Source organism: Saccostrea cucullata, unplaced genomic scaffold, assembly GCF_032062105.1.
Source record: "Saccostrea cucullata isolate Sc308-1 unplaced genomic scaffold, CSIRO_AGI_Scuc_v1 ctg537, whole genome shotgun sequence".
In the NCBI taxonomy this organism is placed as follows: domain Eukaryota; kingdom Metazoa; phylum Mollusca; class Bivalvia; order Ostreida; family Ostreidae; genus Saccostrea; species Saccostrea cuccullata.
The window spans coordinates 177,373-193,915 of NW_026927328.1; the positions used below are offsets into that span (position 1 = coordinate 177,373).

The 16,543-nt window shown below is 32.8% G+C and overlaps 1 protein-coding gene across 1 annotated transcript; it reads left to right on the forward strand.

Moving 5' to 3' along the window:
- The first annotated feature begins 2,926 nt into the window (after positions 1-2,926).
- Positions 2,927-13,300, forward strand: LOC134274105 (NADPH--cytochrome P450 reductase-like). Its single transcript, XM_062756361.1, has 15 exons — positions 2,927-3,028; positions 6,203-6,458; positions 7,064-7,118; positions 7,576-7,704; positions 8,020-8,169; positions 8,386-8,510; positions 8,899-8,988; positions 9,253-9,351; positions 9,472-9,588; positions 9,875-9,993; positions 10,670-10,851; positions 11,279-11,428; positions 11,647-11,911; positions 12,496-12,724; positions 13,090-13,300. The coding sequence occupies exons 2-15, from the start codon at positions 6,295-6,297 to the stop codon at positions 13,232-13,234; spliced, it is 2,019 nt and encodes a 672-aa protein (XP_062612345.1). The 5' UTR covers positions 2,927-3,028; positions 6,203-6,294; the 3' UTR covers positions 13,235-13,300.
- Positions 13,301-16,543: the final 3,243 nt, after the last annotated feature.

Sequence of the window (16,543 nt, forward strand, 5' to 3'; positions counted from 1 at the left end):
TGTGCCTGATTGGTGGATCGATAGCCATGATAGCCTCTACCCCCTTATAATAAATATTTAAAAAAAATATGTAAGAGCGTATGATATCTCAAAAATATAAAGTTTGCCCGTAAAGCACATTTTTAGGCGTTCTATGCAAGCAGATTTTTGTAAAGTTTGGAGAATGACCTTATACGGGTATTTTTCAGCATTATAACGTATAAGGCCATTCTCTAAGCGTGAGAAAAAGTGACATGCTTATAAATGTGATTGACGAGTAGGTGACATAATCAACATTATCATTGGTGGTACTTTTCCATGTAGATCTAGTTACATACATGTATATCAATAAAAGGCGTTTTTGTACTTTATCTTTTTTTAATGATATTTCATTTATTTAGTATAGCAGTGCATTGAGTATTCAGTTTTTATGCGAATGGATCAATAGATCCAGGGCGTATGTTGTTTTTGTCCTGTCCGTTTGTCTGTTTAGCTGTTTGTCTGTCTGTTGTCAACTTTAACTTTCGTCATAACTTTTTAACCATAAGAGATAGAGACTTTATGTTTGGTATTCAAACTCCACAAATTAAGCTCTTTCAAACTAGAGGTACTGTGAGCGATGAGCTCACTAAATGATACCCCCCGCCTCCCATATGGTTATAACTGGTGAAAAAGTCCATGTTTTCCTGTGGCCGGGAAACCCAAAATATGTGTCGGATCAAAAAGTAAAATAGGAGGTGCACAATGGCAATATGTAATAAAGATTCTGTGAAAGTTTCATCAATTTTCATTCAGTGGTATGAGAGGAGTTGCGGATAAGAGATGGGTACCCCAAAGCGTAACAGACGGACGGACGGACGTACAGACGGACGGACGGAATTAACGATTACTATATACCCTCCCGCTTTTCAAGCGGGGGGTATAAGGACGGACGGAATTAACGATTACTATATACCCTCCCGCTTTTCAAGCGGGGGGTATAATGACACCAAGGTCAATGACCTTGTGACTTTGACTGTGACATATATGCTAAAAATAGTTTTAAAAAAAATGTCGCCATAACTTTTGAACGATAGCGGATAGAGACTTCGTATTTAGCTTGCATACCTCACTAATTTCTTTCAAGTGACACCGAGGTCAAAGACCGTGTGACCTTGACTGAGATCTAGTCGCTTAAAATAGGTTTTTTCAAACTTTTGAACGATAGGGGATAGAGACCTCGTATTTAGTATGCATAGTCCACTAATTAAGCTCTTTCAAACGACACTAAGGTCAATGACCTTGTGACCTTGACTGTGACCTTATATGCTAAGAATAACTTTTTCGAACTTTGTTGCTACCGGGCGCGTAGTGTTTAACAAACACACATCTTCATATATACTGTTAATTTTTACCTCTCTTAAGTAAATGCAAAATACACGATACAATTTCTGATTATAAGATTTTGATCCCAAACTTTCAAAATATCATAACTGACGTGAATATTGTACAAAATATAATCAGTGTCTTCTCTTAATATATCATTACATGTAACGTACAAACCCATTACAGTCCTCCTTTCCCTCTCCCCTCTCACCGTGTATCACAGCAAATCAAACGAATGAAGCTTTTTTCTGAAGAACTATGTATCATGCACGATCTTAATTTCCGAGTTGATTTTGATTGGTTTAATTATATGGGGGTAAGAAAAGCCTGTAAAGAACAACCTTTTATGCTTTTTGAACAAAAAAAAAAAAGAAAAGATGAATTGAAAATATTGGAAAGAGAAGTGTGTGAATAATGCTGAATATGAAATACAGAAAAAAGCCATCTTTTGCATTTTTTAAAAACTTAGTTTTTCTTTTCTTACACAGGTTTTAATGATCTATTGAAAGCTACAGTGTAGCATCGAAGGGGGTCTGATTAAAATCAGATCTTTGTTACGCTCCGAAATTCTGATAGTCGCTGTTCAGCAACCATCAGAATTTCGGCGCGTAACAAAGATCTGATTTTAATCAGATTGGGACCTTGGGGCCAAGTAGGTCTAGACCCAACTTTTCCAATCATAACTTTTTAATTTAATAATCATTGAAAGCCCGATTAATGTCTATAGGAAAATGTACATTATAACGTAATGTAGTAGTACATAAAAAAAAGTGGCACTGAAAGAAGGTCGCTTATAACCCCCCCCCCCCCCCCCCCCCCCACACACACACACACACTCCTCTACCAAAATGAAATAGGATCTTTTAGGTTTTTTCCTCCCCACTGTAAAAATAATGCTAAATCCCTGGAAAATGATTCTAATAACGAATTTTTAAAATGTAAGCAATTAAACTGATGGATTAAAAAGAAATCACTTGAGATAATCCTATTCATGAGAGAAGATCCAGGGATTTTTTTTCCGGGGTGAGGTGTTCCATCCTGGTAAAAAAAATCTTATACATCATATGTTTGACATTTCCTTCAATCTAACAAGAAGTTGCGTTATCTAGGAAGTTCTACTGTATTTTTCGTCACTTTACTGCCTATGCGACTTCACTATGCATATATTTAATATGTTTATCTCTCAGCAAATTCTGGACCGCCCACGCTGCCCTCTAGATCAGCGTGTTCGGGCTATATAGGTCTTCTTAATTTATCTTTTAAAAAAATTATTTGTGAAGATGTGCATTTTGAGGCTTTTTAAAATTTTGTTAGATATTAATATTTTAATGATTCTAATGGAACAATAACTAACGTTAATGCATGCCGAGTGGGGACCTAATAATAAATTCATTAATCATCCATTTTAAGTTATGCTGCTAGATTTTAATTATTTAATATTTGATAATTTATTTCATAAATGTATTAGAACACATTAAAATCACAGAATTTTGCCAACTCCCCCGATTTTGTCAAAATGCTTACTTAGTAATAATTATTGACTACTCCCCGAGTAGGATTTACACAACTATTGGTGACGTCATTCACAATTTGTATAATAGAAATCGTGTCGCAATGAATATGATAAAGGGATGCTTATTTAACTTTAAGGAGTTTTAAGTTGATTGGAAAGCTTAAAATTAAGGTATTTTTTTTTAATTTCTTTTAGTTCTGATTGAGTTGCATTTCACATGTGTAGATTTAGCCCACCTTTTTCCACGAGACAGCTGATATACTTGTTCTTGGTCAGTGCTGTTGTATAACTGCAATTTTTCTACGTGGTTGTCGGTCAGCGCATGTCCTGATGTCGATGACCCCCAATCATGTTAAAAAATATCTGAATTGCATTTTCTCTGAGTTAAATATCTGAGATAAACATTTAACTGAACTTGCACGTAGCACTGTACCAGAAATTGAACTTTGACCTTAGCACCTCAGCTAATGCAAACATTTGTAATAATTGCATGATCAAGGAAAATAGTTGTGATAAAAGAGAAGCTCTAAGGGTAAGTTGAATTAAAGTTGTAATATATAAACCGAATTTTCTGACCTCGTTGAAAATCACCTGAAGATCTTAAATTGACCTAAAATTAGGCCTAATTCTTCCACCTGTGATTCTTCTATGATTATTAAGGTACGTAATTCCACCTGTAATTAATAGTACTTCAATATGTGCATATTAGTCTAAACCAATTTCTAATATCGGCTTCATCAACCTGTCATAAATTTAATTGTGATCACAATGAACTGTTCACTGTTAGACGAGTATATAGGGTGAGTGGGTCTTTAGTAAACTTGATTTAATTAAATTACTTAAAAACCAGTAATTCATGTGCTAAAAATTTTTATTTCGGATCTATATATAGACAGCATTTTCTGATTGAAAAAAATGTAATCAATAATTTAAATTGAAAAGAGTAAACCAATCAATTTTCAATTTTATTTTTAATCAATCATCATCCCATCAGTATAATAGATTCAGGGCTGCAAATAAACATTTAAAAACTAAGGGGCCATGTGGGCCCCCAATATCACAACTTCTACTGGCCCACATTTTTCTATTCACTTAAATTAATGTATAAAAAAAGATCTACTTTTATTATTAGAATTTCATATATTACATTTCATGTGTATGTATATAACCATTAGGCCAGGTAAAATTAATCTTTAGATTCTCATCCTAATTTGCTAAAAAATTGGGGCGGGTGGGCGGATTTTATTTTTTATAATTGTTAAATTGTAAGTATTAACAAAACATGGACTTTCCGTACACATTTTTTCATTATGTTAATGCCAATATGAATAGATTTTATTTTTTTCATATTCTTTTAAATATTTTAAAGAAAATTCTTGCTTAAATTATTAGATATTTATTGTTAATTAACAAATTATCAAGTACACGTATACGTACGGCACACGCAAAACAAAATGAAGTGGGGTTCTGATATCAATAAAATTTGTATGCATGACTTCTCACCGGCCTTTCCCTAAAGACCCTTTAGTTTTACCTACAAATCCCTCTGTTTTCTGTAAAATATAATAGATTCCCACCTTCCTCAAAAATTGGATTGTTCTTGAGACTTGACATGTTCGACAATAAAATAGGTCATATTTACAAAATCTATAACATATTCTAATAAAATATCCTACCAAAATAACCGAGGCCTGAACAGGTTTGATATTTAACATTTTCTTAAACATTCTCCAAACCCTGCCTACGATGTTTTATTTTTTTTTCAAATCAAAATCACACACAGTTGGAGATCGTTTAAACTTGACCAGGTGTCATTTTGCATGTCTATTTTTTATACTTAGTTTTAAGAAAATCTTTAAAAACTTACTCATGAATGGCAGTAATGGTATCTAGATGTGTTTAAGCTATTATTTTTTCTCTGCCTTCTCTATACTGACAAATAATCTTTTCCTTACATATTTAAACTGCTTTTATTGCCGATTTTTCTACATTCTTCACATGGCTCTTTTGCCATAAATAGCGACACGCGACTTTTAATACAGATGGGAGATAACTCTTAAACTTCACCTAAATTGTTACTGAATAAAAATACATGAAAATGCTTTTATTAACACCCAAAAATCAAAATAAAAAACACAGGGGCGGGACATTTTGAGAGGGGCGGGCGGGGATGAGAATCTAAAGATTAATTTTATCTGGCCTTATATACATTTTAACAATGTACTTTCTTTTTGCCCCAAGAGGGTGGGCCCTTAATTGGTCAGTAAACGAATTGAATTGAATATAACATGCATAAGTTGACATGAATGAAATTCCATGTTTTCATTAATTTCAAAAACATTGTAATGTATATTGAAATATTTTTATACATGGTAGTAGCCAAAACCCCCCTCTCTAACAGTTTATGAATAAGTTGTTCTCGTGAATTGATGAAATATGAATATGATTGACTTGAAACTTGACATGGTTGACATAGGCTAAATGTTCAATTGTGTCACAGAAGTTATCACCATTTTTTTTGTACATTCTTCAACCATTTAAATACAACAACACACATGCTAAAATGACAAATAAAATAAACGTTATCTACACATATCATTAAATTCTGCACACACAAGGTAATTTACCCAATGTGTCGCATTTACATCTGAAAGACAAAAGCCATTATTTTCATGCTACTTATTATGTTCCTTAGGTTATAATTTAACTAGGGTGAATCAGGGAAAAAAATGCATGTGTTCCATTGTTATTCATCCACAGGATTGACAGGAAAACACATAACAGGGTACCATAATTATCATTCAAAAGAACTGCACCCCAGGGAGTTTATTCTATTTAGATGTAATGCGATTTGATGTAATGTTGTAATTTGTTAGGAAAATTTTTCAAGTTTTTATGAATTAGTGCTAATCAATGATGTGATATTTTAATAAAATTTCTTACTTGGGGATTTATCAGTTGTGTGAGGAAGTAGATGTAGTGTTCATTGTTATTGCCTTTCAGTGAGCCGACTGCTTATTTTAGTATGTATTAATGCAGTGTTGTTATAAGTTTTCTCCGACCATAATCAGAAAAGGTGCTCATAGATACACAGGATGTGAATTAAACTCTGTGGTATAAGAAGAGGGCCTGTAAACTCTGTGGCTTTGTTATATAATAATGAAGAAACAATGGCAACCTGCCTTGATGTGTATAATCATGTATAAAGGAAAGGAGGGGGCAATTTTTCTATTTCAGTTTATTCCTTTTACATATACCATGGTCATTATTAAATATTATTTGATTTGATATTGCATGCTCATGATAATAACAACGTCTAAACTGTAATCTTTTCATTCTTTCCAGGAATAATCAGTGATTTCGGAGTACCATATAAATAAAGGAAACCACTTAATTCCAGTGATTGTGTTGTGAATTGACCCAATTTTAACCCAGCCATGAGTACTGACGGTGGCGCCTCGGAGGTCCCAGTGGAAGAGGAGGGGCTGTTCTCAGTCCTGGACTTCTTCATTCTATCTGTACTGGCGGGCATGGCTGCTTACTGGTTCTTCTTCAAGAGCAAGAAACAAGAACAGCCAACCTTCAAAAAGCTGACTGTACAGTAAGCTGTTGCACTCTGTTACACTGTCAATACGAAACTAGGGTAGTTGTAGGAGTGTTGTACTTCTGTGAAATCCTTTGGTGAGGTTAATGATGCTTTTTTAATGTGAAGGGCCTTAGTTTTATGCTCTACATGGCTCTATTAAGAGACCATAAAAAAAAATTTTTCACTGTGTAGGAATGAAAGATTGAGTTGCAGGATGCCTAAGAGTTCAAGATCGTATGTGATAAAAACATGGCTTGCTGTTTGGGAATTTTTTGCCAATCAATAAAATTCTGCATTAACACTTTGATTAGTATGAGGACTTTTTTTACAGACATGATTTACATAAATTGAAATGTTTTGCACTCTGACTGGTTATTGAGCAGATACCAGTCAAGCTAGGTCATGAAAATCAATTAACTATAAAAGTACATGAGCACTTTTACAAGTAATTTATTGTTCCCTCTTAGAAAGGGCATGCCACGTCTGTTTAGCATGTTTAAGGAATAAAATAACAAATAATTTGATGAAAATTTACTTTTGACTTCTAGTATAATTTATTACATCATCAAATTAAATTATCTACCATATTACTTATCAAGTCTTTTTATATGTACTTGTAGACCAGTTCAAGGAAGAATGAATGATCCTAGTTTCATCAACAAAATGAAATCTTCTGTAAGCATATAATAATTCTGACTCATGGAATGGCCAGTTTAATGTTTCCTTATCAAATTCACATTTTTATGAATCTTCAAGTTTAATATGTTTTACTGTGTTTTTCCATGTTTATTCAATTTTTTTTTTAAATTAAAAAATGTTTTATAACCTAAACTTATATGAGAGTTGAAGATTGTTGTATTTTTTCTCTGTAATTTATTTCAAAACATATATTATTTAGAAGATTTCAATGAAATATACTGGGGACAATTAAGAACTTGTTAAATTTTAGGAAGAGTCATTGAAGGGTTTGGTGAGGGGACTTTTTCCAGATTTTGTAAATATGTTTTGCATAAGGGTATCTGAGAAATAGCATTGATATAATGCATATATTTGTATAACTGGTTGTAGAGTTGTGCTGTCTAAATAACCTTCGTGTTCCGTTCATCATATAAATGTTTACTAATATTTACAGGGTAGGAATGTTATTGTGTTTTATGGTTCACAAACTGGCACAGCAGAAGAGTTTGCTGGTCGCTTGGCTAAAGATGCCCAGGGATTCGGCATGAAAGGCATGGTGGCGGATCCAGAGGAGTGTGAAATGGTAAAATTATTCATTATAATGGTAGAGCCCTAAATCTTGAATTGTAAACAATTTTTATAAATTTCTTACGTTTTAAATAAAAAAGAGTAACTGTAATACCCATGTTGAGGTCTTCCCTTCTCGATAATTCTTCTCAAAAAGAGGCAAAAATGGACGGTAAGAAGTTATGAATAGCAGCTTTATAGACTGTTTCTCTTAGTTACTCATAAACATCCTTTTGTAGGACAATCTTTGTAGTCTACCAGAGATAGAGAATTCCGGACCTGAGAATTCCCTAGCTATATTTTGTATGGCTACCTATTTTTTTTTTTACAGGACAATCTTAGCAGTCTACCAGAAATAGAGAATTCTCTAGCTATATTTTGTATGGCTACCTATGGAGAGGGAGACCCCACAGACAATGCCCAGGAATTCTACAACTGGCTACAGAATGGGGAATCCGATCTAACAGGAGTCAAATTTGCTGTAAGTACATGTATTACATTGAAAATTTGTTCAAATAAGCTTTACAATCTTCTAATATTAATTTTTGGAAAAGGCATTGGATATCAAAGACTGTTCTCATCTAAATTAAACTTGAGGCACTAGATTTAATATAAACATCTATTAGCTGAAAATGACGTGATCAGATAGTTGTACAAGGTTTGGAAAAATATATAAATAGTGCATGTGCCCTTTCAGGTGTTTGGATTAGGAAATAAGACATATGAACATTACAGTGCTATGGGAATCTATGTAGACAAAAGATTAGAAGAGCTGGGAGCGGAGAGGATCTATGACTTAGGACTGGGAGATGATGATGCCAAGTATGTACAAAGAAATATCATGTCTCTGTAATTTTATCATTTCTCCTAATGCTTTATAGGGCCCAGTATCTTCAGGTACTCTAAAGTTACAGTGCCCATTTGTCTAAATTTTTATGTAAGGCAATAACTAGACTTCAAAAATAATTCAAAGTCACTGATGTTTGTCTTATATTTATATGATGCAGTATTGTGAATGACATTTTGACATGAACATATTGCTGAACAGGGTTCTGTACATATTTATGAGTTTTCTAGAAATAACTTTCTCATATATAATTTACCGACAATTGTACAATGCAGAGTAGTTTTATATTCATGTTTACTTTTAAAATTCTGAATGTATGACCCTATGAATATTGATATTGTATGCCATTGCTTTTGCTTTCAGTATTGAGGAAGATTTCATAACCTGGAGGGAGAAGTTTTGGCCGGCGGTGTGTGAACACTTCGGTGTTCAGCCCACCGGGGATCAAGTCAGGTCAGTGAGAGAGGGTTACATTCGTCTGTTAGGTTTCATCTGTATTATCAAGTATCACCACAGTTCAATAACCTCACAGATTGTAATATATAATGTACCATGTTTTAGTCCAATAAGATCTTTATGGAGTCATTGACTTTAGGGACTAGAAGACTGATAACATGTAGTTCCCTTATTACATCATATGATAGTAATGGCAAAGCCTTATTTTATTGTTGTATAAAATGTGTTACATTTGTATGTAATATTTTATAATGGTTTCAGTATACGCCAGTATAGCCTCACTGTCCATGATGATCTATCAATAGAGAAATGTTACAAGGGAGAAATTGCCAGATTAGGATCATTTGGAAACCAAAAACCGTAGGTTTTGTTTTATATGATAATCTTAAAGTAATTACATGTATTAACAAGGACGCACCTTGCTAAGTGTACATGTAAGTATAATGCCGATGTATTATGTTATATAATATTTGTTTATAGACCCTACGATGCTAAGAACCCATTTTTGGCACCTGTGAGTGTGAACCGAGAACTTCACAAAGGCGGAGACAGGTCCTGTATGCATATTGAGTTTGACATTACAGGATCAAAGATCAGGTTTGTGTAATTTGATACATTAATTTAGTCCAGTGTTTTACATGATAGAGTCATCGGTATATAAACATTGTTAAACTCTCAGTCCCCATTTTCAGAACCTCTTTTGCATAGAACGATATTTTTTATAATAATAATCCAATATAATAATTTACTAGTCATAACCTGCTGACTGATAAGTACAACTCTCAAATATTTTTGATGAAATCAGAAGCCTATTTTATTTCACAGTACAGAAGTACATGTAAATCCTCCTCCCTTTAACTAAGACTAAGTCTCTGTATTGTAGATATGAGGCAGGAGACCATGTGGCGGTGTACCCTGTCAATGATCCAGAGCTGGTGGAACTAATCGGAAAAACCTTAAATGTGGATCTAGATCAAATGTTCACCCTCACTAATGTCGACGGTAGGTTTAATTTGTTTGGAAAATAAGAAGGTTCCAATAGAGTAGAAATGATAGATTTATGTGATCATGCAGCTGTGGCCAATCATAGTGGATAACACCTCGGGCATAATTACAGCAAAGTTAATCATTTGCCTGAACATTATGGAAACAGCTTTGATGTGGTAGCCTTCTGTAATTTTATCATGTTATGTGTTAAAGAGCTTTTTTTTTTCATTGCATTTACTTTGAGATGCAAATATTTATTCAGATTTTTTGAGAATAAATGTTTTTTTCTTCTCTTTTGTATGCAACAATTTCATGAAATTCTGAAACAGAAATGGCCCTTTTTCTTCAGGGGATAAATTTGTTCTCTCATGTTTCTAGTAAGAGTAAATCATACCTGCGTTTTTAGAGGAAAATGAATTTGTTCACAAGTTAATTGACATTTTGTTCATTCTGTGCCATTTCTTGCCTCAGAAGAGTGATATGAGTAAACACATTCTGAATTGTAAGCTTACAGAACCATTTTCTTTTCAGTATCCGGTACTACAACAAAGAACATGAAATATGCAATCAATTATAACAAATTACATGGATAGAATTTGAATGTAATTTATAACCCTAGTGTATTAGACTACAATTCATAACTCTGTTATATTTGACTTACTTTTATTACCTATAAATAATATTATTACAGAGGAGGCCAGTAAGAAATACCCCTTCCCGTGCCCCACCACCTACCGCACTGCTCTCTCCCACTACCTCGATATCACAGGGACACCAAGGACACACATTCTACGGGAACTGGCAGAATACGCACAGGACCAGAAAGATAAAGATTTCCTGTTAAAACTGACATCTTCTACACCAGAGGGCAAGGTACACACTCAGAAGTTAAAATTATATTGTGCTTACTTTAGTATGCACTTAAGGCAAAATAGATATCAAATTTAAGGCAAACATATATTCATTTTGATGTAAGTGAATTTTTGAGCTATACTGCATGGACAGTAAGAGTATAGTGAGAGGTTTATGCATTTGTTTGAATTTGACCCGAGAACTCTGGCATGCCAATCAAGCTAAAGGCTGAACACATTAGCACAAGCTAGCGGTAGTAGGAAGCTATGAAAGAGATATCCTCCTCTCTTATAGAGAGATCTAAAGGAGTGCTCTACCTTGGGTAGTGTGTAATGGATGGCCTCCTACTACCTTGGGCTTGTTCTGAAATGGAATAATTAATCTTAGGATACATTATAAATGATTGAGAAATTTTGATCCTGATTTATGGGATATTTTGTTATTACAGACGTTGTACAGTGATTGGGTAGTTAAGGACAGGAGAAACATCACGGCTATACTTGAGGACCTCCCTTCTGTCAAACCTCCTATCGACCATCTCTGTGAACTGTTACCTAGGTTACAGGCTAGATACTATTCCATTTCTTCATCTCCCAAGGTTTGTATGGTGACCACCAAATTTTGGATCTTACAGATAGTCTAAGATTACTTTTCCTTCAATATTTTTCAAGAAAAATGACATTTTTGTCAATTACATCAATTTATACACAAGTCTATTGTGTGTGGCATTTAAATAAACAATTATTCAATTGAAGTCTAAGTTCCTTTTCAGTATTGTCATTATCCTTTATTTTAACATCAATTTCATTGCTACAGGTCAATTCTACTAGTATACATATAACAGCGGTTGTAGTCAAATATAAAACCAAGACAAATAGGATGATGAAAGGAGTCGCTACCAACTGGCTGACCCTAAAGCGACCGACCAATGGCATTAAACCTACCGTTCCCATCTACGTCAGGAAATCTCAGTTCCGTCTTCCTTTCAAGGCCAACACACCAGTCATAATGATCGGACCCGGCACAGGGTTAGCTCCCTTTAGAGGATTTATTCAAGAAAGGAATTTCCTAAGGAAAGAGGGTAAATATGAATTATTGCATTCAGTTACTGTAGACGTACTACTTTTTACCACGGGGTCATAATTCCGCGGAATCTCAATTTCTGTTTAATCTGCGGGTAGAAAATTACTTGGATTTCTTAGACTGTATAGTAGACACTATATGCCTTACATTTGTATTAAGTACGATTGGACAAATTTCCACAGAAAATTTGTGACAGCGTACATAACGTAAATTAATACCAAGCGGAAAAAAGTACTTCTACATTATTTTCATGTATCGATACATTACTTTTGATTATGCCTTATCATTAAGAGTATTTTTCTTTGAAAAGTCTATTGCTAATTTTATTACACAGTAATATCTTTTTAAGGGTTTTAGGTACATATAATCTCAAATATATCTAAAAATTGTTTTTAAAAAAATCGAAACTAATTAAAAAAAGCTCTTGAATCCTACACAAGTAGCTATGAAGTGAAACATTACACTCCCTTTTAAAAAAATAAAAAAATAAACTGTTGTGCTGACTTTAAAGAAATTATAGATTACTACTTATAAAAGGCATGTGTGAACAAGCTTTGTGAGGATAGATGTATATTGTTGTAGGTAAGCCTGTGGGAGACACGGTGTTGTACTTTGGTTGTCGTCGTAAGACGGAGGATTATTTATACGAGGAGGAGCTGGAGGAGTACACAAAGGACGGCACACTGACTAAGGTCCACCTGGCCTTCTCCCGCGATGGACCGGACAAGGTGTACGTACAACATCTCCTCAGGCAGAACATGGAGGAAACCTGGAAGATGTTAGAGAAAGGAGGGCATATATATGTGTGTGGGTAAGCAGAATTTAATTACTTGAGTTACTTTGAAGCCTGTAGATGCGAGTGATTTATCAATCAAATATTAAAAATAATTATCGATAAATGGCATATTTAATTGGATTGTAAAGCAAAATACAGATTCAAAGATTTGCAACTCTTTGTTCATACTTTTATATTGTTCTTAAATATAATGGTAGTACAGTATTTGTAGAGATTAATTTCCCTATTAGTTATACAAGTACTATGCATGTAATTTGAAAGCTAGCTACTTAATTTATGAATTTCATGTGATTTTAGAGGTGAAGAAATCATGTAATATAATTTAACATTCATGTTCTTTATCACAAATGACAGATGCATATTGTGCGTTTAAATTTTAGTGATGCTCGCAACATGGCAAGAGATGTACATGAAACATTAGAGAAAATTATCATGGAATGTGGCAATATGGATAAAGAAAAGGCAACTAATTATGTGAAACAGATGCAGAACAAGGGACGCTACTCTTGTGATGTATGGAGCTGAAGATGGTCATTCATAATTCAACAGATCTGTTCAGAGTGGCTGACCAAAGTGATAAAGGGAAAAAATGTTTTAATTTCAAATCTTTAGTATGAATTAGCTGACATAGTGTGTATATTTTTAAGTATTTTACACTTTTTCATATATGAAGAGCAATTTTTTAAGGCATTGTTTAAATTCTTTAGTCATAAATATTTATGTTTACTTCAATAATAACTTTCTTTTATATAATTTTTTTTTTGCTGAATACCAATTGATCTGACATATTGTCAGATTATTGTTGGGTTTTCCAAGCAGAAAAGGGCTTTCATCATCATAAGTGAATGACTACAGTCATGATAATGAATGATTTCCACCGCTATGAAGTGTAAATGATGTTTTGGCCTTACTCAGATTAGTAAAAAGTTAAAAGTAAAAAGTTATAGTAATTTTTAAAGTTTAATTTGAATTTTAAATTTGGAGACTGCCTTTATGAGATTTCTCTTCTTTTGTGCTAGAAAGCTTCGAAAAAGGCTTGATCCTTTGTATGACAAGATTTTTCCATGTGTATGTATGTATAAAATGATTCCAAAAGATAATAAAAACATGGCATTATGACCCAATGGTTAAAAACATCATGTTACCCCATAATGTTTGTTCACTTCAGATTCATTGTAATCAAGTTTGTTCACTGCTTTGAATCACTTTTACAAAGTATTTATATGTACAATGTTTGTTTATTTTTATTTTTTGTGATTGGAAAGAAATAAGAACTTTAAAACATCATTTTCTATCATGGTGCTGAGATATTAATAGATTTATATTGTGAGAACAAAATTGTACTCTGCGCATACTTAATTTTTAATACTATGAATTACCTCATTTGGATATGAAATTAAATGAATGCTGCTGTAGAATACATTCATTAAGTGATAAAACATGTTTTTGATAATATATTCTTCATATGTGCCGGTAAATACAGCAAGAGATTGAAAGTACTATGTCATTGATCAAGAAGTGATTGATTTTACAATTTTTTTTTTTGTAAATATGTATATTGTCCTTGTCCATGTATAGTAGTTGGTAGATCTCCATTTTATGTCCAAGCATTACAATTAATTAATCAAGTAAATGATTTTATTTTGATGCCTGACTTTTGTGTTTTTTAAATTAAATCCAAAGTTTAAAGGAAATCACAGGTTTCAATTCATACTGAGTTGTAATTGGGGAAAAAAATCATCATCTAGATGCATTGTATTAAGGAGGAATGCCACACCAACTTTTTATTTTATACAAAAAAATGTAGATCTCTGAGTCAACCTTTTTAAACAATGGTTTCAGCATTGAAAGGCCGACATTAGCTCTCAATTATTTTATATGATTTTGGCCAATCCTATTCAAAATTAAACCGTTATTGTACAATTATTTGAAATGAATAACATTTTCCTTAGAACACTAGTCTGATTAGGTGTAATATGGGTTAAAACATTATTGAACTTGACAATAAAATAGATTTGTTCATTGTAAAACATGAAGAGGCAATAAATTAGCATTTTATTCATTTTCTGTGAATTTTGATCGGGATCGGTTTAATTTTGATCAGGTTATGTTTTAAATATTTAAAAAATTAATTTCTCTAAAATTTCTCAATTTCGATTCAATTTCTTTTTAAAATATGATTGATAAACATGTTGTCCCAAGTTGTGACTAGTTTTATGGTGTTTTTAACCATAGGTTTAAAAAATATTCACAAATAATGTGTTTAATTTTCATAAATAATTTCTTATAAAAAAATTAAAAAGTCTAATATTTCCCACAATCCATGAATTTTTTTGATTATTTAAAAGTATAAACAGTTTATTCTGTCAGTTTCCAGGTGGTAAAGTTGTTCATATTGATTGTAATTTTGATGTTGACTCAAGGATAGTAAAGGGAGATACTCTTGTGTGAGAATTGAAGAAAAAAAGGGGATTAATAATTATGATATTTCTTGATTAATGAAATAATATTAACGAAAGCATTTTCCCCCAAAGCAATATATCCTCCTCTGCACACATCTCAGTATTTTAAGGATCAAACATATCCCTGGTATATGAATGTATTTTTTTTCTCAGCTGATAAGAAGAAATGCTTATTTTTGAGTACTGGATTTTCTTAGAGGTATATATGGATTGAGAGGATACACTTGACTTTTGAATTGCCCCTCCTACATATAAGTCATAAGTCTGCAGCTGCTCTTAGCAGCCATGATAGGGATTTCCCTATACTCACAAACAACACTGATTTCGTAATAAGTTTTAAATTTAAATTGGTTTATGGATTTATGTATTATTTCTATTATAATATGAAGCAATACTTCTTTTGAACAGAAATTACAATTTTCTCTTGTTCCCTAAATGCCAAATGTACAACTTTGAAAATTGATTCTATCTTATTCCCCTTTTGTCAAAGACATCTTTTTAAGGATCATCTAATTAAATTTTTGCCATATGATGCTTTTAAGTAAGCATGTAAATGGATATTGTTCATTACAAATTGATCGAGGAGGAGGGGTCTACTTTTCTTAATTTTTCTCCAATGTTTATGTATCGGGGTTATTGTTGAAAAGTTCGTGGACTAGCGCCATCAATCAAAACTATTTTAAGGAATACAGCAAAAAAGTTTTTATACTTTGAATTAATTGTCAATGTTTTCGTAAGTAATGGAATGACCCCATGGCGCAACCACAAAATGCGATGTCATATTCTAACAGAGACAGTGAATTTAACAGAGACAAATGAAAATTTCACATCCAATTTTCACCCATGTGGTTGGACACAATTGACAAATTTACCTTATTTTCTCAATTTTCTGAGATTTTAATCTTAAGAATTTTATTTTAAGTTCTCTTGAGAATGTATAAAATAAGACGCCTGAAAGTACGGAAGCGTAAATGGCTCTACACTTGTTGTGTTATACCTTTTCATATTGTCTTATATTTTATCGACTTATCGGCATATGAAAATTTACTTTCTTATTTATACACATATTTTGAATTGTATCAAGATTTTTTAACATAATTGAAGGGAACCTCTTCTGTTCAATAGATTTTATTGCTTTAAGTTTAATCGACTGAAATAATATATTGATTTTCAGATATTGATCGAAACAAATTATTCCATGTTTCCCACTGTTGTTGATGCCCTGGCATACTATACTAAGTAGACAGTTATTCCGTAAGTACCTCCTCCTTGGCAGATATAATTTATAAAATGTTTTCTACTCAGTGTAATGACCATGCTTCCTTTAAAAGTGATTTTCTTTGTGAGAAAAAATTATTAGTTCAATAGGGAA

What these genes read in the sequence shown, in the direction of transcription:
- LOC134274105 (XM_062756361.1), top strand. Translation starts at nt 6,295, where the DNA reads ATGAGTACTGACGGTGGCGCCTCGGAGGTCCCAGTGGAAGAGGAGGGG. An exon ending in CCCACCGGGGATCAAGTCAG is followed by an intron (nt 8,989 to 9,252) that starts GTCAGTGAGAGA and finishes TAATGGTTTCAG; the next exon opens with TATACGCCAGTATAGCCTCA. An exon ending in GAATTTCCTAAGGAAAGAGG is followed by an intron (nt 11,912 to 12,495) that starts GTAAATATGAAT and finishes ATATTGTTGTAG; the next exon opens with GTAAGCCTGTGGGAGACACG.